Consider the following 23,211-nt stretch of genomic DNA (forward strand, 5'->3'; position numbering starts at 1 on the left):
AAGTGAATCATATTCCGAAGAATTCAGCGCTAAATTGAACATAATTTAAGATGGAAATGAAAGCATAATGTTTCCCTTGTTTTCGACATGAAAATAACTGTCACAAATAAAATAAAACAATGCGTGTCTTAGCACTTATCAGCAAACCACGAAGAATTTACAGGCGGGTCCACCAAAACATTTTTTTTTAAAGGGGAACAACTCAAATCATGCAATATTTTACTTTCTTTCCTGAAGAAGGTTCAATACTTTACCGTGATAGCTGTCTTCCGCAACCATTATATTACAAATGTTATTGCAATAATATGTGTGCGATGCCACGTTGGCAGTGGTGCACAAGCACAAATAACAAAAAAAAACTAACACATCCATCATAACATTGCCCGAAGAATATGTAATATGCGACGTTTAGGACAATGGTCCTTCTCCATCAGCCTCAGAAGAGCGATGCTTCAGACAATGATCTCCACTATATATGTCTTTCCTCTTTAGGACAGTGTCATCGACGAATGTGTTGAGTATTTATATATTCCATCACGGTGCTGCCCATCGGGAAGAGTGACAGACACGTCGGTGCCATACCTCCGCCACAGGTTACGGAGCATGGGAAGAAGTCCGTCTCACGCCACTGATGGCTGAGGGGCTGATAGAAGAAGAACTGGACCAAGCTCTCTCCAGGCCCCACAAATCTGCTCTGGGGGGGGCGGGGGGGGGGGCAAAGAGCAAACAAACAGCATGTCAGTCACGCCGCACACTGCCAAACAGGATCCCGCAGCCTAGGGGGAATCAATTTGGAAGGACCGAGTCTTTCCTGAGTGGCTGTGTAGGCACGCTCACTCACAAAGACAAAGAACCCCCGTAAAGGCTCAACAGACTTTTGGGGCAAGAGCTGTGAGCGGGCGCCTATGAAGGCCAGCAGGGCACATGAGTGGGTCGATGGCCAGCCGGTTTTGTCTCCTTCGTGGCAATGTTTACACACCGCACCAGGTACTCATTGGGAGGCCGAGTTGACCTAGGGTAGGCCCAGGGCTGGTTCAGATAATCGTGACTGGTGTTGGCCATGAGGGGGAATAGAATTCGGGTCGCTGGGTTCATAGCGCAGTGCGCTAACCACTGCACCGCCACACGCACACACGTACGCGGTATTTGCATGCACTGTATTGTATTGGTTAACAATCTATAAGGTCCGCTTTATTCAACACGAGCTCATTGGTGATTATAGTTTATTTCACAAGAATAATAAGCGATTCAAACATCGGGTTGTGTTGGCTTGCCAACTGAGCTAACAAGTCAGAATATAGAATAAACATCGATGCCCATCCCCTGCACATATTTTTTTCCAAGCCAGCCTCAGGCGGTGGTGATTCCTCGGTTTCAGTTGAAAAGCGCTCCTTTGACCAACTGATTTCACCACCACATGATATAGTTTATTTTTTGTTTCATTTACCTTTTTTGGGACGCAATTTATCATAGTGAAAATTTATCAAAGGAATGCACAGTATTATTGTTAAAGTACTCGTTATTACATATGAAAATATTTCCACAAATTTTCTGAAACTAAAACTATGATCAAGCATCGGATAGGGCTGCATTTGAAAATATACAACTGGTGTACACTTAACATTATTTTTTTAAGGGGTAAAAAATCTTTGAAACCGCTTGCAATGTCCACTTTTCAAGAAAAACAAAACGCAACGATCCCTTGCAAGCCAGATATAAAATCTAGGTGGAAGCAAGTCAAGGGTTGGGTGCAAAAAAATAAATTGTAGTAGCCGTCCCATGTCTAATTTCACGATGGAAACAAAACAGTGAGTGTGCCACGGAATGTTAAAACCAATGTGGCTGCCATCAATTTCCGTACTGGAATGCATCGCTTACAGACGGAACCCCTCAAGATTTCAGTGCTGGCCCGGGCATGAGGAAAAAGTGAGGGATTCTGGCAGGGTAGTCTCTCCTCTTTTTATAAATAGTAACAATCACTTTTTTTTTTTTACCATTTCAAAGCAAAATGTTACAATGACCATCGTTGTCGTCATCGTAATCCGCAATTCACGATACGGGACTCCATTTGCGACCTGCAGAAATAAGTTTATATTTGTACGTAATATAGACCAGTGGTGTATTTAAAAAGGTTATAGAGGTGGTCTCCGGTTTACGACAATCCACATTTACGACGTTTATATAATTCCACCGTGGATCTTACGACGCAGAAACTTGATTTACAACACATCTTCTGACACGACTCTCAACGCATTTCAACAGTCGGTCTAGATTCCAATGTGACTTGACGTAGAGCTTTTGTTATTCTCAGGTGTGTTTGTGGACTTTTACCGATGAACCCCCGTTTAAATATAGGTGATAAAGGGAAAAACACATCGGCAAGTGATGTTTCTACTGCTTCTACTGTCTATGGGAAAATAGGATCCGATTTACGATGGGGTATCCGGGAAGCATTGCGTTGTAAAAACACGTGGACTGCCTGGATTAAAAAAGTATCAAATATACTGTACAGCATAAACAAAGTAAATACAAGCTGTAAAATTAATGTAAAAAAAGTTTTCCAAAGTTAATGTGTACCATATATTGGAAAAAATTGTGATTATCCATATAAACTACTGTGGGATTTAATCATAATACATTTACTAAAAAAGGCTATAAACACGTTTTGGTACATTTGCCATAGACAGTATATTTACAAAATGCGTGTGAGAGCTCTCACAATAAACCAATAATGCAATGAAAACTGCAGCAACACAGGTACAAAAAAAAACAGTACCATGAATTGGGAATTAGACTATCTCACAATACCAGAAGACGGGAGAACTACATGTAAATGCATCATCTTGAGTGGTGTATTGTTACGCAAGTGAAAAAACACGGACTTTTAATGTCCCAGATTGCCCAGGACATCTACCTCAGAGGACGATCCTGATAAAACCAGGTACTAGTGGCGACCCTAGCACAATATTGTGCCAACAATCTAGTCGCTGTGCTACCTTTTAACCCTTTCCAATTCCGAGACGTCTGCAAGTTGCAGGTTGGGTCCCGTTCACCGCTGAATCTCAAAATGCGCACGCGGTTCAGCGTTAATTTTTCTAAGGGGCCGTAGCGGATGTTGTTTTTAAAGACGCTGTACTCACCGCAGGCAATTGTAGTGACACAACCGCACTGTGCCACACGCCCTCCCACATGGCCTTTCTTTTTTTCCTTCTGGTTCCGTTCCGACGACGAACACGTGTGTACGTCGTCAGAAGGGGAGAGGGTTAAAGGCCACCAAACTGGCCAGTGAACGGTGACTGTAAGAGCGCACAAGCCCATCCGCTTACTTTGATCGTGAAGTCCGCAGTGAGCGGCCCGCTCATCTTGAGGACCTCCTTGTCATGCAGCAGCGAGAACTCGGCAGTGGAGTTTGCGAGCAACGCCGTCCCGGACCAATCCAGCCAGTGCGTGTTCCGCACCCCCTGCAGCGTCTTGCTCTCTACAACTGCCCTCCCAGGTCATGCAAAATAGTTGGCAAACGTTACCGCTCTGTTGGCTGATGATTGGTAAATGTTAAAGGTGCAGCCCTGAAATTGGCTTACTCATGCCACTGCTCGTACCACTCGACGAGATAGAGGGGCCTCTCGAGAGCCCCTCGAGAAAGTATTTGGCCTACTTTTCCGTGCTAGCCAGACGTCAGGGAAAAAATGCGAGTGCTCACACTATACCCTACCCACCCGAGTGCTCATACTATTCCCTCTCCCACCTGACCCGCTGATCGAATAATTGTGTTTTCCCCCCATTTATATTTCTGGGTGGACAGAGGCGGGAGGGAGGGAATAAAAAGCAAACTTTGTCCATTGCTTCGAATGCAATGCCTTGGAGACTGAATCGGACCGGCGACTTCCAGATTGCAAGTCGAGTGTGTTAACCATTGCACCAGGGCAGCATCCCTTCTCGTGGTTAGTGGCCATAAATTGCCTGTGAGCAGCGTGGGCAGCGGCAAGCACTCTTGAGTGGCACAGCAGTCATGCTTGCCAAGACACGTTCTTTCATTGCGGCTGCCCCACGTTCAAATAGAATGTGAACTGTTGACAGAAGTGCATTGGAACAGACCGTATGAGAAAAAAAAAACAACTCATCACCATCATTGGCCACTGTGGCTAAGCTCTTTTAGAGAGCTAAGGGAAAATAATTGGTAGCCAAGGTTGCGTACGTTGGAGAGGAATAGATTGACGCAAACATTAACAAACGGTATAACACGTAGGCTTTCGCGACCAATATAATCCATAATCGAGGGTTTGAACGTGTCGCCACCACCCGACACAGCCAATTAGTAAGGTTCGTCACGTAAACAAAACATTCCAATTCGTTACTAGATCAGCACACACACCGGTGTGTTGGAGAGTAAACCCACTTACAACATTCACCATTCCGAGTACTGCGGGTTCCCAGGCCCAAGTTGAGTCCCAACCTCCAGTGCCTCGGCAAAGCTGACAGGCTGCCTGACCCTATTCTACCCAAGCGTTTTTTTGTCAGAACAGACAGATGAGAGGCGTTACTTTCTCATTCATTGGCACCACAAAAAGTAAAGTTATCTTTATGCAGTGTTGTTACACCTGTTCTAAAACGGTTGTAAATAGAGCCTGGGCAACGTCAACACCTCACAATCCGTGCTGCAAGGTAACCGCTAGTGCAAAGAGTGCAAACCTACCAACTTTGGGTCACAAATTCCGCATAGATTTATTTCAACGGCTTTCAAGACAAATGTGTTTTGCCACACTTTGTAATGGGGTTTGCCCATACCTGCAGAACCTCATAAAACACAGGCACCAGCCTACGTCTTGCTTCTCAAGCAAACCCTCATGTGTATTCGGTGTTTTACACACACACAAAAATACATCGTTTTCAATACTTTACTGCAATTTTTTTTCTGATGGTTCTAAGCCCGTGCCTGCTGTTTTGTGTTTATTTTATTAGGCTCCTGAGTCCCTTAGCAGAATTATAGCTAGCTGTAATATTTGTCTGATATTTCATTCACATGGCCTGGATCAACTTGATGTAACCCAGGTCACCCTTGCAAAAAGAGGCAATTTTTCGTGTCTCAATGGGTTAATTTCATCTCCAGGTCATGTTAAGGATAAAGCAACAACTTCAATTAGCCATCTTCACGTGTGTTTTAAGCATCTCAAACATCAATTCACTCTTGATTTAAAGCTTTCGTGACTGCAGGGATTCATATTCTTGGTTCTTTCGGTAAAGTCACGTATTGTTTTATTGTTTCCCTTCTACGTGACTTTACCAAAAGAACCAAGAATATCAACTCACTCCTTGCTCCTATTTATACAGTGACTGAAAACTTTATACATGTGGTATAGAGTATGGTCAAGTTGAGGATGTTGTCAAAGTGGACTGGCAGATCGATTCGATCTCCCGGCAATGCAGTTTAAACAATGGGGCTCATTTATCAAATACCCTCGCATCTGTCCACCCAGAAGTAAAAATGTAAGTTTGCATGTTGAACTTCTTTCGCACCGTATGTAGCTAACCGGAGATGCGTGGGAAGGACAACAAATGAAACACAACAAGCACTTCGAGAGAAATGACTTTTCAATTTAGATTTAAAAGTGCATAGCTCCAGTGACTTCCTAATGTCGGACGGGATAGCGTTCCAGATGGCCACAGACGCGCATCTGAAAAGTTCGCGATAGCAGTGACCGGCTTTTTGTTCGATGGTTCGCCAAAAGCCACTGCTGCGATGATGACGGGAATTTGCCTGATGGTTCATGCTCCTTGATGAGTGCACCAGTTATTCAGTCGGCAGGTTTGTGTGTGGTGGGGTGACGTACGGGTACCCCCACCTCTTCCGAGACATTTGGCCAGCATGGACGAAAAGGCCAAGTACCCTCTGGAGGAGGCTCTCTAGAGCTTCCTCTAGTGGAGGCCTACCGGCAAAAGCATGCGTAAGCAATAAACATGTATCTGCTACATGATGGCATATACAGTTAGGCTGTAGTATGCGTGTCGCGATTATATGTATCGTGTACTGCGCAGTGAAACATACAGAGGTGATTGGGGCCTTTGTTGGTGATTTTCACGTGTCGGCTTCCATATGGCATGGTGATGATCGTTTCCTCCGCTAGATAAAAAAAACACAGATTAAGGAAGTGAAATATTAACAAAATGTAATGTTACAGATATAATACAACATGGTATATTGTTATTTACGTGACCAATGTCATTAGAAAACAATAAAAAATATATACATTTTTGACGCATAGACATTTGGAAGAAATTATATTTTTCAGTTGTTTTTGGTATACACAAAAAACAGAGGAGCCCTAGTCAAGAGTAACAGCAGAATCATTTCCTGTAAACATCTCAACCATGCGCCTTCATCTTTACTCTGACAAGCATTTATGTCTTTACAATCAGACCAGATAGTAGCGGCTTATCATCCAAGCCAATGGCTAACCTAGTGCTTGATTTTGTTTCCTTGCAAGATGGTTGAGACAAGAGTCGATGGTCATTGCACAAGCGAGCTGTCCGTGATCGTGAAACATACGTTTGTCGGAAGAAGACAGCTGCGGCCTCGTCTGTCCTCTCACGAGGCGGCACGTGGTGCCGTTGCCGCCGCATACTCCACAGTTGTCATCCTTGGCTTGGCTGCCCAACTGGTGGTCACACCCCACGTGCTGGCAGGGGAAGGGAAAGACACGGGGGGGGTCATTCAATGCAAACGGCCCGTGTACAGCAACTGTTCAGCGGTTTTCAGACTCAAGCAGCAGCAGCAGCAGCAGCCTCCCCACGCATAACTCCCACTGGCCGTGTTTTTGGGTGGGACACACTGTGTGTAAAAGCATATAGAAGCAGGCACTCTGTTTCGTGTGTCTCCACGTAGAAATACGTTACAGTTGAGCTCATCGGCGTATCTCGCTTTCCAGACCAATATAATCCAGCAGCGTTTATTTAAGCGAGCAAGCTCTGGGACTGATTTCGACATCCTAGGTCTCATCAGTTCAGCCAGTCTTGTTAAACAAGTGCTGCTTGATACTTTTGTTCTGGAAAGCCAATCGACCGTTGATAGACTAAACATTTGTTGTACGTGTATGTGGAGACACAGAACTGAGTTATGCTTATATGCACACTTTTTCTAAGATGCAAGATCATTTTTTCGCACGGGTTAAGTTTGCAGCGGAGAGCTTTCCACAAGCGTGCTTGAGTTAGAGGCCAAATAACGAATTATGGCACCACAAAATTCTCAGAAAAACATCTACTGTTGGCCCATATTGTTGTGATATTTTGCTAACTGTACCATGTGGTAGGAAAATATGTCAAGTCGTGATGATGTTACACACATGTAAGATGAAACAAAATTGAGGGCAGAATTCACTTTAATTTTAATGCAAAAAAATCTGGCGTATTTTTGCATTTCATTCTGCGAATTGTTGAAGTTAAAAGCAATTCCAGGATTTTTTTTTGCGTGCCTGCAATATAAATGAAAAAGAAAGGAAGGATCCAATAAAAATGCAACACCCTTCAGCACAGATTTCGTGCACTTCAGCATTAAAGTTGAATGCCAGACTTGACAATGGCAACATGGTGTAAGACAAGGCTGCGAGGCCTTGGAAATGCAAGTGTCAAATTCGAGGATTCCAATGACACAATCAGAATCACCAAAAGCGCGGCGACTGCAAAATATGAAAGGCCAATTGCATCCCGGCTAGTTTGAACACGAGTCATCACATCATCGGTGACCAGCATTGACAGCGCTGATGAATATTGTGAATAGAAGTGCGAACAATGCACGACTGTTGAGCGAAGTGTCCTTCAAACAACTACACAAAAGAAACCGTGTTAAGTGGTCTGTACCTCCCCAGGCTCCTATTGATTAACTGCCACTCCGCGGACAAACTGCCACAATGGCCAAACAAATTTCTCACAATTTAGCATCGGGAGCCAATCTCGTTCAGACTTTAATAACCTCACGTGTGTGCGTGTGCCATCCGTGTTTTTTTGTTGTTTACAACTGCTAATGCTATAAATTAGCCAAATGCACAACGTTCCCGAAATATTTAGGGATTTGGCGGAAACGTAGCAAAGGCGAGAGAAATTGTGCAACCAAGCAGACAAATAATGATGGTGCAATAGTCATTTAGGCGTTCGTGAAACGTAACTGGGCTTGGGCTGGACAAGCCGCTGGAAGGGTGGTTGGTCGAAACTAACGTTGGAGTCCATAATAGAGATTTTTTGGGTTAGATCGCATAAATACATAAATGTGTCGTCAAAACCCGCCACCACCACTAGCCAACTATCATCCATAACTAATTATGGATGACATTGGTCGCGAAAATCGACATGTTAAACTAAAGTTGGAGTGGCAGATAAAGAATGGCTCCCATGGAGATGGAGTGATGGAATTGGTTCGTGGGCAGGTGAGAGATGGCTTTCTGCATTGCAGGACCCACGACAGATGGGAATAGCTGGGGGAGACCTTTATCCAGCAGTGGATTGATAATTGCTAATGATTATAGTTATGTAAAGTAGTCATTCCTACATATTGCAGGCAATGCTTAAAACTTAAAATGGTCTACATCTTGTCGACAGCAATTGCCATCAGAATGTGCGAAGACATGCCTTAACAAGACAGATTTGGACGGGGAGCTGGTGGCACATTCTGTTTTCTTATAATCCAGTACCATCTTGCCACAGTGTAAGATTTCTATATTTTAATTCAGCCCGCTGTCGAAAAAAAATGCACAAAAACTACCACTGTACTAACTCTTCCAGAAAGAAACCCTCCCCCCACTGATGTAAGGTCTCTCTGGAGCTTTGTGATATCACGAAATAATCTTTAGGGACTTAATTTCACAGCCACAGACATGAGGATTGTCATTTTGTGGCATCCGCCTATGGCCTGGAGCATTCCAGAGTCTTAGACCTGAACATGGCGTTTTTTTAACCTCATTTCACCCTCCCCCCACCCGCCGCCCCCCATCAGACAGTAGACGCCAGACGATAGACTGCCGGGGGAGCATTCTGGGGACAAATGCACTACACGCTTTTAAGGTGGTGTGTTTTCTTTCTCTCTGACCGACGTGGGGGTTGGGCAGTTGTAATACTCAGGCGACTGTCTCTCTCTCTCCGGCTGTCCGTGCAAGAGGCATCAGGGCTCTTTATCTGACCCAAAAAGTGTTTATGCACGTGAGGTTGCTGTACAAGTCGTGCATGGAACGGGCGGAATGCGTACCCGCTGCTGCTACTGCCCTGGCGGTCACCTCCAATTCCGTTTATTGAACATCACATTTATGAAGTGACCAGAATGATTTGTCAACGTCTCGTGGAATTACATGCCGCGTGGAGCTGCCCCAGATTTCATTTATTTTGAGGTCCATTTAAACCCAAGCGATACAATTCGAAAAACGGCACCGCGATTGCGAGCACAATTTGAGGACAAGCCATCGCAGGCTTAGAACAACATCCTTCAGAGGAAAACACTTCAGTAGAAAACTATTTTCTCAACGCTGTTTACAATTCTGATAAAGATATAACAAGCGCGTGCAATGTGCGCGTACATTAATGCCCTGGGGCAAAGAAAACATTTACACTTTGGGGTCTGGGATATGCAATACGGTATTCTCTTCCAACAATCACATATCTATCTCACCGATGGATATATATACCTGCAATAGCACACAGCGGGGCGTGGGTGGAAGCCGCCCACTTGGGGAGCACAAGTTCATTTTGCTGGCAAAGAACTCTTTTGATTCTGAATAATCCCACCACATTGCACATTATTCTTTTGAAATATCTAGAGGTTGGTACACCCTCTTTTAACGCTAACCACCTAAATCCGCACATGTGAATTCCAGCCAACTAAACTCTCATAGATCAACCGCAATTCCTTATGAAAGATAAAATCCTCTTGAGGAATCTGAAGAGTGGACCGTGTATTTTGTTCTTGGGAATATGCCATCCCATGTAATGTGGATTACCAGCAAAGAATAGAATACATTAAGATTTTTAATGTCGAGCGAGATGGGAAAAACGTGTCTGTGTTCTACGATGACAGCAGTGAAGCACGCGTATGCATGTTTATGCGATAATAAATTCACACGTACAATCCATGTGAGGATTACGCACTGAAACGCAGAATGCTGATGAGAATGTGACATTTCAACATGCGTTATTGGGCTATTCTGTTGACTTAAAAAAAGACAGGGTAATATTTAATACACTATTGTATGAAATAGATCTTGGACAATGAGTTAATCATGCTGATTTATTAAGTCAACATAATTGACTACTTTTTTTGTGGTCGATTACTCGGACTCCTTTAACAATGGCAGCTGCTTTCATATCCTGCCTCTTGAAAGCAGGAAACCTCGTTCTGTGGCGCGGACGAGCATGATGACGGCTTACGACGCTGATGATGTTGCCAAACTCCGCAACGTCGCCTTCCGCTGTTTCACTCCCCGTGTTGGTGAGCTGAAGATACTGAAGAGGCTTCCCGCATGTGGAGCGCAATGTCGGACACCGTCATGCCCCGAAGAGATTTAAAAAAAAACTCACCGCGGAGGGGTACGGCGACAACCGCCAAAAGCCAACGCGACGGCAGAAGGCAACCGCGCAAAAAAATGCCGCGGACTCACACGGGAGCGCACGACGATCCGGCAAACAAAGGGGACGGGCAAACCCGGCAAAGGCAGGAAGCGCGCGCACGCGTGCCAGGAAACACTCCCTCACCTGGCACACTCCGCTGATGCACATGTCGAGCGAGCCGGGGCGGCACCGGGTGCCGTCGAGCACCTTGGGAGCCAGCTCCACGATCAGCAGGGGCGACCCCCGCGCGGCACACGTCAGGGCGCACGGCCGCCCGGGGTCGCCGCCGGCGGCCACCCACTCGTGGGAGCGGCCCTGGTAGCGCACGTCGTTGTGAGCCGAGCACTGCTGGGCGCGGAAGTCCCCGGACTCCGCGGGGCAGTCCTGGGAGGGGATTTTTGCACCCACACCCCACGGCAAAACGTGAACGCTTCTCCCGTTTCTTCTTTCGCGCGGCCGGTGTGGACGCAGAGCAACGACTAACAATTTTGGCATTCGGGCGGTCAAGCCAGACGTCAGGAGCAGCGCAGTGGTATCGTACTTGTGGTTTGGGGCATTGCGTCTGTATGTGTTGTACGGTCTGTTCTGGATGACCGCATTCGCACACTGGAGGGCTTTTAATTTTCAATTTGTGCAACAGTGACCGGTGACTTATCAAAGAGTGATACTCCTTTGTTGATCCTGGAGGGGTGATTGACTAAGTCAACCCTTGAGCAGGATTTTAAATGCTGACCTTCTGATTGTGATTTGAGCACTCTGCCACCGCATGTAATATCAAAATATAAAGCATTGTATTCTGCCCAACATTGTACCTTTTAAGGCCTAATTGCAGCCACGACCCGGTTAGCCTTTCCATGCCAAACCCTACCCCACATCTGTACAGCCACGACAGTTCTGCTGCAACCAGACGGTGCCACAAAGCAAAGCTTGAAAGGGCACCATTTCAGGCGTGAGCGGACAACATCGAGACGTAATGTCCCCACAACTTACGCAAATCCGAAACACATACACGTTTTTGAAAACTTACATTGTTGCTGCACGACTTGTATCTTATATTCCGTCCTTCGCAATTTCTACAATGCAGTGAAAGATGAAAAAAAATCATTAAAACTGTAAACCCGTGGAAAAGCGTGGAATAGGAATAATGACAAATGCAACTGCGTCTCGGACACCAAATAAAGGTATGGGCATGCGACTTTTGACATCTTCATCAGCATCGCTCTGGAGTGCACATTCCTGGTTTGTGTGATCAAAGGACACTTAATTGTGATAGCCTCTGACAAAACACCCCTCTTTCTTGCGCTTACGTGTACGCGATCGTAACGTTGCTTCGTGTTTACTTGTACAAAAGAGTCCCTGGCATCGGAAGCCTGATGTTCTCACGATAAAATGAGCCTCTCCCATGGTATGTGTGCCTGGTGAGAAATTCTGAAGTCTGAAATGTACAGTTTTCGAGAGAGGAAAAAAAATATCAGGAGGAACTGCAATAGAATGTTCCCTGAGACCAGCTTGCATTCTTGGGCTTATCACTTAAGTGACAGCTTTTCATATCGATGAACGTCAAACCTGACCCTGCTTGCACGCACGTTGCGTGACACATTATTAAGCCCGCTATGCCAAATATCGGTGCAGGAATGCAACAACTAATGTGCAGAAAATGTAGCTAATGTGCACACGCGCTCTGTAACTGACTTAAGAGCATGTTCGGTTCATTCAACATTCGTGTTGTGTTTAAAGTTATGTAATACCAGTATGTGCTAGTTAAAAAAATGAAAAAAAATTCACGTGTGATTTTTATCGTTCCAACGCAGCAAATCATAGAGATAAAATAACATATGCACTGCATGCTAGACTACTGTGAAAACAAATGTAGGTTTCATAACAGAATATCGACGGATGGGCGCAGCAAGAGTGATTTAACAGGGCAGCGAATCGAGCCAGCTTGCATCATTTCTCCCGCTACCTCTTGGGAATCTTCGATGAAGTTGCCTAAGTTTGGCTGCTGGAGCCTGGTGGTGTTTACAACTGAATCCTAAATATCGTAAGACATAGTTTGGTGTGACGATAGACAGTGCGCGTTGACCCAGAGAGTCCATAAATGCAATGCCTGTAAAGATGCTTACCCACTGCATTATCTCAAACTACGTCATCTTAATAGCAGCATTCACATGCAGCACTAGATGCTCTGTCGCACACCACAATTACGAAACCTGTAGATTCGCATTTTTTTACGTAACGATGGCTAAATAATAATAATAATAATTGTAATTAATTGATTAACTACATGTGCTAACGAATTGCATTTATTGAAGCAATAACGAGAGGGCAGGCACTTCCATGTGATATAAACCTTCCATGTGATATAAACCTTACATGTGATATAAACCTTACATGTGATATAAACCTTACATGTGCGGAGATAAGAAAGATGGAAACATGGCTATACATGAGTTCGGACCGAATACATTCGCATCTGTCTGCAAGACAAACAAAAAAAAGTCGTGGCATATGTGCTCGCACAGCATTAAATATGTGTATCCGCTTGTCTGTGCATGTCCACTTGTATACGTGTCTGTATGTATGTATTTAGAACTTCTTTCGCACCATACGCAGCCAACTGTGCTCATCAGAGGTGGGAAGGACAACAAACGAAACACAACAAGCAGTTCTGGAGAAATTAGTTTTCACTTTAGATTTAGAATTGCACAGCTCCAGTGACTTCCTGATACAGGAAGGAAGAGCCTTCCACATGGCCGCACAAGCGCGACGCAGTGACCGTCTTTGTTTAATTGCTAGCCAAAAGCCACTGTGAGGACGCCTGGAGGTTTGTGTGATGGTTTACGCTCCTTGATGAGATCAGCCAGGTATTGTGGTCCATTTGTGGCAAGCACTTTGCGTGCAAATGAGCGCGAACCTTATAACGCTGCATTCGTATTCTTAGCTCTTTCGGTAAAGTCACGTTGAAGGGAAACAATAAAATAATAAAATATATAAAACAATAAAAAAAATTCTCACGGCGTTTCGACCATAACACAAACGGTCGTCATCAGGTGTGTTATGGTCGGAACGTCGTGAGAATTTTTATTGTTTTATACATATTTTATTATTTTATTGTTTCCCTTCAACGTGACTTTACCGAAAGAGCTAAGAATATGAATTATTGCGGTCACGAGAGCTTTGAATCAAAATTGAACGCTGCATTCGTTCAGCAAACCAGAAGCCCATGCAGCTTGGCGAGCAACGGACAGGCATGGACGCATCTCGCGGTGCAAGTGTCGACTTGTGCGTGCGTGTCCCCCCCGCCCCCGCCCCCCCCCCGTACGTGAGTGTCCACCTCGTGTCCCCTTGTGAAGAGAGCGGTGTTGGCCAGAGTCTCACCCTTTATCGAGACAGCGCCGCAGGGAATACGAAGCGCCTCCACCGCAGGTGCGGGAGCACTCGCTCCACGCTCCCCACGCATCCCAAGCGGAATTACGCTCCTCCTCCTCCGACGTGGGGTGGATCTGCAAAAGTCACAAAGGGAAAATAAAGAGAGAGAGGGGGGGGGTTATTTAATCATTCGTGTTTCTACATTCACACCGATAAACATCAACAACACCGCGCCCCACACGTTACGCACCGTCATTATTGACACCTGCACGGTATTGGGCATATCGAGCCAAAATATGATATTACTTCATTCATTCAGAAAATAATTTATCATCGATAATTGAGCTAAAGGGAGTCGGGCGAGCAGAGTTATACTGATTAGCTAATTGATTCAGCATTTGGTGCAATGCTTGGCACACTGGACTCGTAACCCACTCCTGGCACGACAGTTGATCTCAATGTGCAGGTTTCTTATACCCCGGTTGGCACGAGGTGGGGTAAAGTGTGGGTACACCCACCTCTTCTGAGAGGCCTGGCCCATGTGGAAGAATAAAGCCAAAATGACACCCTCCGGAGGGAAGCCTTCCCTTCGTGGAGGTTCTTCCGCGAGGCAGCTGCATGAGCAAGGAATTGCAGGGCTGCACCGTTACCCTGTTTTTTTATCGTCGAAAACAGCGTGATCACCCTCACGTGTAAGGGTGGCTGCAACATTCCGGTGGTGTCAGGATCAAATGGGTCATACATTGTGAACAAGGACCCTGGAGAGGAAATCAGACTTGACCCGCGTCAGGGGACTCTCCTGTGCCAAAAATTTGTCACGTGCGTAAATGTGCACAACGGTTACGGATAAACGATATTTCTCGTGGCTAACGCAATTTGGAAAGCAGCCAACGTTTTCTCGGAAAGGCAGTCACATCGTCAAAACCTCGACCTGTAAGACCATTTTTTTTCCTACCTTGCAACAACACTGTCAGGTCAATTTTTTTTTAAAAATAATGCGAGAGAAATTTAATTTTAGACATTAATTCCGTGATATTATTTTTTTGTAACGTGCACCATTTTCTCCATTACCGTTTTTTGCAGAATCTTTAAGACATTTCCTCCCTCCCCTCCACCCCCCCCTCCATAGTTTTATCGGAATCTATAAGACTCCCCACGCCCATATAGTTTTAGAGTAACAGTTTGTCGTGCAATCTTACACTCCATCAGGTGTGCCTTGTGCGGCCAGCTTTGCGTAACTTTATTTACAGTGGGTAACAGGTTTGCGATGCATCTGACTTTCTGAAGCGTCTTATAATCCACAGAAAGTCGTAAGAGCCATTGTTGTTGGGGTATAAAAAGAAACTGATAAAAACAATGCACTTATTGTTTCATTGTCAAGTAACCAAACAATGATGCTCATTTCAAATTGAAGCATAGCATGAATGCAAGCTCATGAGCCAGTTATCCGTTAAAATGCAAATTGCGTGCACAAAATCTTGAGATTCGGTCAAATAGTATTTCATTAACTAAACCCCTTTTCTGTTCAGAATTATAATCATGAATACAGATGAATATATCTAAAGCTGAACAAATTGGTTTTATTTGCCTATATTTTCTATATATGTCTAAAAATGTTTGCACATAAACCTTCAAGTGGAAGCTTTTAAGCAAAAGCACATTTTTTACCTGTTGCGTAACTGTAAAACTGATCTCATTATAAAAAGGAGCGATTGTGGGAAGCCATAAGCGGCTTAATCGTTAGGGTTACTGTATGCTAATCAGGAGAACCAGACGAGAACAAACAACAAGAAATGCCTTCCCCTGTCTAAATCCAAGATATATTACACACGAAGGTGTTTAGATTTAATTTCAGTGAGCACTTCAGGGCAAGATTAATGTTAATATTCTTGGAATGCAGAGTAAACTGCATTCGTTATGGATGTAAAAAGATATTTCAGAAACAACCTTTTCCCACTTTCAGCTGAAAATCTTTTTTTTTTATCAGCTCCAAATGCAAGTTGATGGGGGCAGCTCTCAAATAATGACATCAGCAATGCGCATATACTGGAGTTGAAATATAATACCTTTGGAATGTAACAATACACATAACAATGATTACAATAAATATAACAATGATTGCATTATGTTTATAACAATGGTTATAACAAACATAACAACTTGACGTGTTTTCTCCAACTACCATAACGCTCCCACGAGTTTGAATAGTTACTACGATTATCTAAAAAGCAAGGTGATGTGACTTTATTGTTTTCGGGTTATTGATGTCCAACGTTTCACTCTCCACCTGATGGAAGCTTCTTCAGGAACGTAATTGTGAATCCCGAAGATGATCCCAGCAGCACATGGAGCGAAGCAGCAGACATTGGAGAGCGTGAACAAAATGCATCTTTCACAAACGAAATCTAAACCAAGTTATTCAACTGTCAGGGAATCTCAAGATCCAGTGGCATCGTCGCGATGTGGGTCCACTCAAGACAAACACAACTCGCGGTTTCATCATTTGCATTACATTTAGAAAGTGCTATTGTAATCTACACCGCGCATACTGTTTCAAAATAGATTTTTTTTAAAGTCTGCTCCTTGTTCAAACAAGAGTACACCACAGCCTTTCAACGTTAAACCCACATTTAAACCCACAAGTTAATGTTTAACGCAGTATTGTTTCATCTAATTTGTAAAACCCCCCAAAAAAAGGATCGGTGGAGAATATTCAAACCAGTTCTGGAGTAAAACATGAACCACATGTTGATAGAATAAATGTATTAAGTGCCGGTTTTCAAACCAACAAAATGTAATCGTTAGCCGATTTCCTGCATTGAAAGAGGAATTACTTGATCATGCGTGCGACGCTTTCATTCACGGGGTTTGCGCCCGCTTTATTTGTGGGGGGCAGTGGGGGGGATGGTGGAGAGGAAAGAGGAACACTGCCGACTTGACACCATTCATGCGCAAAATGCTCCGCGTTCCCTATGGAGACAACACCGCCTGGCAAAGACTCCTTTTGCTCACAATTAGAGCGTATGTGAACAAGACCATTAAATATTTCGCCCCCACATTCTCTGGCAACGTGGCGTTTAAAGACAAATATCCCACCCTCACCGCCGTGTACCCATGCATGAGCCAGCGCCGATGAAGACGACCGGCATGGTACACGGTGGGGTGTTGTGCCCAGCACCTCGCCCGACCGCAGTTTTCTCCCCAATGCCCATCACAACCAGGTGCTCATTTAGGGAGGCCCCCCAAAAAAACCCACCGCTTTAGATATTTGCCACCGATTTTGGTCGTGACTGCGACTACAATGGCGCTATAGTCCACAATTCTCGTGCAGAGAAAACTGGCAGGTCTTGCATTGATAGCTGGCCTTGGTATTACATCACACAAAAGAACCATATTTTAGGTACAATATGTGTTTTTTGTACACTTATGGCAGCTCTACCGCAATGATTCAGTGCCAGAAATATTTGGCAGAGTTGCTAGCCATGTGTGAAAGATTCCATTTTTCTAACGCACTTCATTTTTTTTAAGTAACATCAAACCAAGATCACATGGACTTGGAGTTTTTTTTAAGATAAGACAAAAAGGGAAATCAATTTCCACGAGTGGCAGCCAGATGGAAGAAAATGGAAGAAAAGAAAATCAAGAACAGGTTGAAGCTACTTTCCATAATTGGATGGAAAAATACTTTGTGGAATTCACATTTTATATATATATTTTTAAATACCGATACCATATGTGAGAAACACACGTATTTCCACAATGGTAAATATTCTCAAAAGAGCACATTAATTGTATTCTTAAGATAAGCATGAGAGAAACAAATACAAAGTTTAAAATGTTAACAACAGATGCTTCTGATTTAAAGCTTTCGTGACTGCAGTAATTCATATTCTTAGCTCTTTCGGTAAAGTCACGTTGAAGGGAAACAATAAAATAATTAAAAAATATATAAAAAACCAACGGTTTTCACACCTCATGATGACCGTTGTGTTATGGTCGAAACGTCGTGAGAATTTTTATTGTTTTATATATATTTGTTATTTTATTGTTTCCCTTCAACGTGACTTTACCGAAACAGCTAAGAATAACAGATGCTTCCTTGAGTTAACCATTGGGGATGATCGTACAGCACCGACGGAAATTACAATATAAAAATATATATATACAGTAGTTAAAACTGCCACTAGAAGGAAAAAAACATGTCTTTTTACCTATTCCATACCTAACAAGCCAGGAACTGACATCCCTTAATTTTCCACGACAAACAAAACATGGTATCAATTTAGGTGTCATTCTGAAGTCAGTGACCTTAACATTGTACAGGCCTATTAACTGTCTTTTTATAGATACAGCAAGCAGGGGGAAATTCATGTTTGCTCGTGAGTTGTCTGTATGGTATTACCTTGTTATTCACGAGGCATACACCCCGGAGATGTTCGTGAATAGCATATTTCGCGAATAATGATATTGGCCTAAGAAAACCCCATCGTTTTAATTATTTGCCTTACATAAATACGTAAATAATAAATCTCATCACTTTCTCTCTCATCATTGCATCTCATCACATTCTCTCTCATCCCTTTATCTCATCACTTGATCTCTCATCACTTTATCTTTCATCACATTATCTCATCGCTTTATCTCATCACTTGATTTCCTTCTTTCTTCTCTCTCTCTCGATGCAGTTCCAGGCGCAATTTGTGGATAGCCAAAATCGCGGATAGCGAGTTGCGTGAATAACGAGGGAATAATTTTTAGCAACCTTCCACTGTGCCCTCATACAGTGAGTGAAAAAAGTATTTGATCCCCTGCTGATTTTGTACGTTTGCTCACTGACAAAGAAATTATCAGTCTATAATTTTAATGGTAGGTTTATTTGAACAGTGAGAGACAGAATAACAACAACAAAAATCCAGAAAAACGCATGTCAAAAATGTTATAAATTGATTTGCATTTTAATGAGGGAAATAAGTATTTGACCCCTCTGCAAAACATGACTTAGTACTTGGTGGCAAACCCCTTGTTGGCAATCACAGAGGTCAGACGTTTCTTGTAGTTGGCGACCAGGTTTGCACACATCTCAGGAAGGATTTTGTCCCACTCCTCTTTGCAGATCTTCTCCAAGTCATTAAGGTTTCGAGGCTGACGTTTGGCAACTCGAACCTTCAGCTCCCTCCACAGATTTTCTATGGGATTAAGGTCTGGAAACTGGCTAGGCCACTCCAGGACCTTAATGTGCTTCTTCTTGAGCCACTCCTTTGTTGCCTTGGCCATGTGTTTTGGGTCAATGTCATGCTGGAATACCCATCCACGACCCATTTTCAATGCCCTGGCTGAGGGAAGGAGGTTCTCACCCAAGATTTGATGGTACATAACCCCGTCCATCGTCCCTTTCATGCGGTGAAGTTGTCCTGTCCCCTTAGCAGAAAAACACCCCCAAAGCATAATGTTTCCACCTCCATGTTTGACGGTGGGGATGGTGTTCTTGGGGTCATAGGCAGCATTCCTCCTCCTCTAAACACGGCGAGTTGAGTTGATGCCAAAGAGCTCCATTTTGGTCTCATCTGACCACAACACTTTCACCCAGTTGTCCTCTGAATCATTCAGATGTTCATTGGCAAACTTAAGACGGGCATGTATATGTGCTTTCTTGAGCAGGGGGACCTTGCAGGTGCAGCAGGATTTCAGTCCTTCACGGCGTAGTGTGCTACCAATTGTTTTCCTGGTGACTATGGTCCCAGCTGCCTTGAGATCATTGACAAGATCCTCCCGTGTAGTTCTGGGCTGATTCCTCACCGGTCTTATGATCATTGCAACTCCACGAGGTGAGATCTTGCATGGAGCCCCAGGCCAAGGGAGATTGACAGTTCTTTTGTGTTTCTTCAATTTGCGAATAATCGCACCAACTGTTGTCACCTTCTCACCAAGCTGCTTGGCAATGGTCTTGTAGCCCATTCCAGCCTTGTGTAGGTCTACAATCTTGTCCCTGACATCCTTGGAGAGCTCTTTGGTCTTGGCCATGGTGGAGAGTTTGGAATCTGATTGATTGATTGCTTCTGTGGACAGGTGTCTTTTATACAGGTAACAAGCTGAGATTAGGAACACTCCCTTTAAGAGTGTGCTCCTAATCTCAGCTTGTTACCTGTATAAAAGACACCTGGGAGCCAGAAATCTTTCTGATTGAGAGGGGGTCAAATACTTATTTCCCTCATTAAAATGCAAATCAATTTATAACATTTTCGACATGCGTTTTTCTGGATTTTGTTGTTGTTATTCTGTCTCTCACTGTTCAAATAAACCAACCATTAAAATTATAGACTGATCATTTCTTTGTCAGTGGGCAAACGTACAAAATCAGCAGGGGATCAAATGCTTTTTTCCCTCACTGTAGCTTACGTTTCGTAAGCACATTCCCATCCACTTGAACGTCGAGTGGATGATTTCCTCGTACAGTTTGTTAGTTCTTGGCCATCCAAAATCAAAACAAGGGATTTGCCTAGTTTATCCACGAATGCTCCTGGATCACAAAGACCAAAAGTTACAACATTTATAAAAAAAAATAAAGGATAACACATCCATTAACTTCAAGCTTCTGAGACCGCCATCATCATTTTGACGGGCAGCTGATAGTAGTAGGATTAACCTTACACGGCCACCATCCAGCAGTGGAATGAGCATGACGGATAATGTTTATGGTTTACATAAGTATGCATGTGACCACACTAAATAGTGTAACGTAGAATTGTGCAAGAAATGGACTTATGTATTCACTTACACAATTTATAGTTTAAAGGTGACTTAAAGGATAAGGAAAGCACGCAGTAGAATATAAGTTGGCCAAACATCTCAAAACAGGACCACCTTGATAAAATATTGAGACTCAGTGAAGCTTTCCTGGAAAAGTGAAGGACCTTAGTATTATAGATGTAAGAAATAAACCGGCATTACAGTTGTTACGTTGGTTTGAATTAAATATAAACTTGGTCAAATATTTTTCGAAAGAGTATTATTATTATTACACTCGTTTTACCCAGGAAAGCCTCACTGAATCTCAACACTCCTTTTAAGGAGGGTCCTGCCAAGTGTTCAGAGGAAGCTGCCGTGCAACTATTGGTAATCCCAATAGAGTCAATATGTCGGTAACTTTTGCAGCATTTGGATGTTTAGCTATGGGAGGAAACAGGATAATCCGAAGGAAACCTGTGCAAAACACAGACATATACACCCGAGTTGGGAGTCGAACCCAGGCCCTTCTTGCTTTGAGTGTTACAACTGCGCAGTCCTGCCGTCCCCACATACCAAGAACATAGGCAGTATGCGATCTGGAAAATAGACAAACTTGGCAAAAAATATAATGAACCGGCAAAACCAAGGGGGGGGGGGAGGGAGCGGGGTGCTGTACAGACATTAAGGCTGCCGCCCCCCCCCCCCCACACACACACACTAAGGTGTTCAGTTATAAATTCAGATCGCCAAATTTGCAGTCCACACACTCCTCAAAGAAACCGAGTCAGTTTCACGTTGCACACGTTTTAGTACGAGGCTTGCAACCTCTCCTGTTCCGTCCCAGGATATCCTCTTGCTGAGGTAAGCTGCTGCTGCTGTTGCTGTTGTGTCCTGGGAAATATGTAAGTCTTCCCGGCACATTAAAAGTCCCGGTTTTTGTCGATTACGTAATTATACACCACTCAAGACAATGCACTTACGCGAACGTCTCGCCTCCCGCAGTGTTGTGAGATGTTCTTATTCCCCTGATATGTCCCGGTATTTTTGTTCCTCAAAGGTGGAAAACCCAAATTTAGTAACACACGTGGTAGTGTCATTGGCCTGTTTTTTTTTGCCTGGGTATGCATAGTTCTTGATATATACACCTACACATGTAAAATAGACAACATGTCAAAATACTTAAGTAACAAAATTCTGAAATATTTTATCCAATAATTTGCCTGCAGCATATATATACACTTTTCAGAATTAAAGGCCACAAAAGAACACTTCCATTTATTGTCATTGGATTCAGTGCATTTTAGAAGATGCCTGCAGCAGTACTTATTTGATAAGACCAATGTCTACTTGATCTGTACAAAGAACTCTATTTTCCTGTGTTTTGGCTGTTCCTAGAATTCATACAATTCAGAGCAAATCCCTGAGGCTCAGAGTGCCTCACATAACACACATACGGGGTGGGGGGGGGGGACACACGCCGTGGAAGGTATAATGCAACAGCAATAACATGAATTTAACGTTAAAAGACATTGCATCTCTCTCCCGTAACAGACACTACAATGCAATAGCATGGTGCAGTCTGTGCAAGCAGCAGTGCGAAAGTATTTAGCTCAATGCGTTATCGACCCAGCGACCCAAGTTTGATTACCGACCACAGCTAACATCAGCGGTGAATACCATTTAAGCGATGGTGGGACAACTCTTTAACCAAGCTGCACTGACCAACAGAGTGAATTATGATTTCTTTTTTTTTAAGCCAATGACCATCACGCTGTTGGAAGGCATTCGTCCAGCATTGGATTTGACAAAGGGCCGTGCGTTTCACTTAAGAGTGCGTATAATGCACGGCGAGTGTAAATCCCAGCATGTGTGTGCACCACAGCAGTATGTATGAAGACATACACACAGTGTGCACTGTATGTAGGTGGCAGTTGAATAACTTTGTGTCTCAACAGTTCACATCTCACCTCTGGCCAGTGCTGCTGCAATGCATTATGAAAGCGTGCCTTGTACGGCAAGAGTAGACGTTAAAGACCCTGTGGCATCATTTAAAAAAAAATAGGGCCGTTTTGTGAAGTGTTGTGGCCCAAATTTGAAAATTGCTCCGCAATTACTGCACTAAAATTACAGAAAATTAAAAACAGTTCCTTCCTTGTATGCTTGCCAGAGTCGTAATCCTGCGCTTAGCTAAGGGGATTCCAGCGAAATCTGTGCAATGCGACATTTCGCCGTGTACTGTAGTATATATACAGTACACATAACACTGCATCGGTATAAACAGGCACACCAACAATGAGTCCATCGGCGGCAGGTCGTTGTGTGGTGGGGTGGAGTGTGTGTACTCCCTCCCGTGGAAGAGTAGGCCGAAATCCTCTATAAGAGGGGCTCTCTGGAGCTGCCCCGAATGGAGACCCTTCCTCCAGCAGAGGCATGAGTTGGTAATTGCAGGGTTGCACTTTTCACCCATAGTATTTTTATACTGTAAAGTTTGCAGAGGCCTGTATAATAGGAAGATTGTCCACTATTACGTTTATA

The 23,211-nt window shown here is 43.8% G+C and overlaps 1 protein-coding gene across 3 annotated transcripts in view; it reads right to left on the reverse strand.

Annotated features, from left to right (window-relative positions):
* LOC116939322 (ADAMTS-like protein 3) overlaps positions 1 to 23,211 on the reverse strand; it is a 99,153-nt gene that overhangs the window by 54,469 nt on the left and 21,473 nt on the right. For all 3 annotated transcript variants that reach the window (XM_032947537.2, XM_032947527.2, XM_032947547.2), the window contains exons 4-10: positions 13,960 to 14,084; positions 11,609 to 11,654; positions 10,726 to 10,965; positions 6,545 to 6,674; positions 6,044 to 6,118; positions 3,327 to 3,484; positions 583 to 694 (exon numbers count right to left, since the gene is read on the reverse strand). In XM_032947537.2, the coding sequence (XP_032803428.2) occupies positions 583 to 694; positions 3,327 to 3,484; positions 6,044 to 6,118; positions 6,545 to 6,674; positions 10,726 to 10,965; positions 11,609 to 11,654; positions 13,960 to 14,084 (886 nt within the window). The remainder of the gene's footprint in view (positions 1 to 582; positions 695 to 3,326; positions 3,485 to 6,043; positions 6,119 to 6,544; positions 6,675 to 10,725; positions 10,966 to 11,608; positions 11,655 to 13,959; positions 14,085 to 23,211) is intronic.

The sequence above is a fragment of the Petromyzon marinus genome, chromosome 1, assembly GCF_048934315.1.
Source record: "Petromyzon marinus isolate PM22_M1 ecotype Great Lakes invasive population chromosome 1, UKy_Petmar_22M1.pri1.0, whole genome shotgun sequence".
Classification (NCBI taxonomy): Eukaryota; Metazoa; Chordata; class Hyperoartia; order Petromyzontiformes; family Petromyzontidae; genus Petromyzon; species Petromyzon marinus.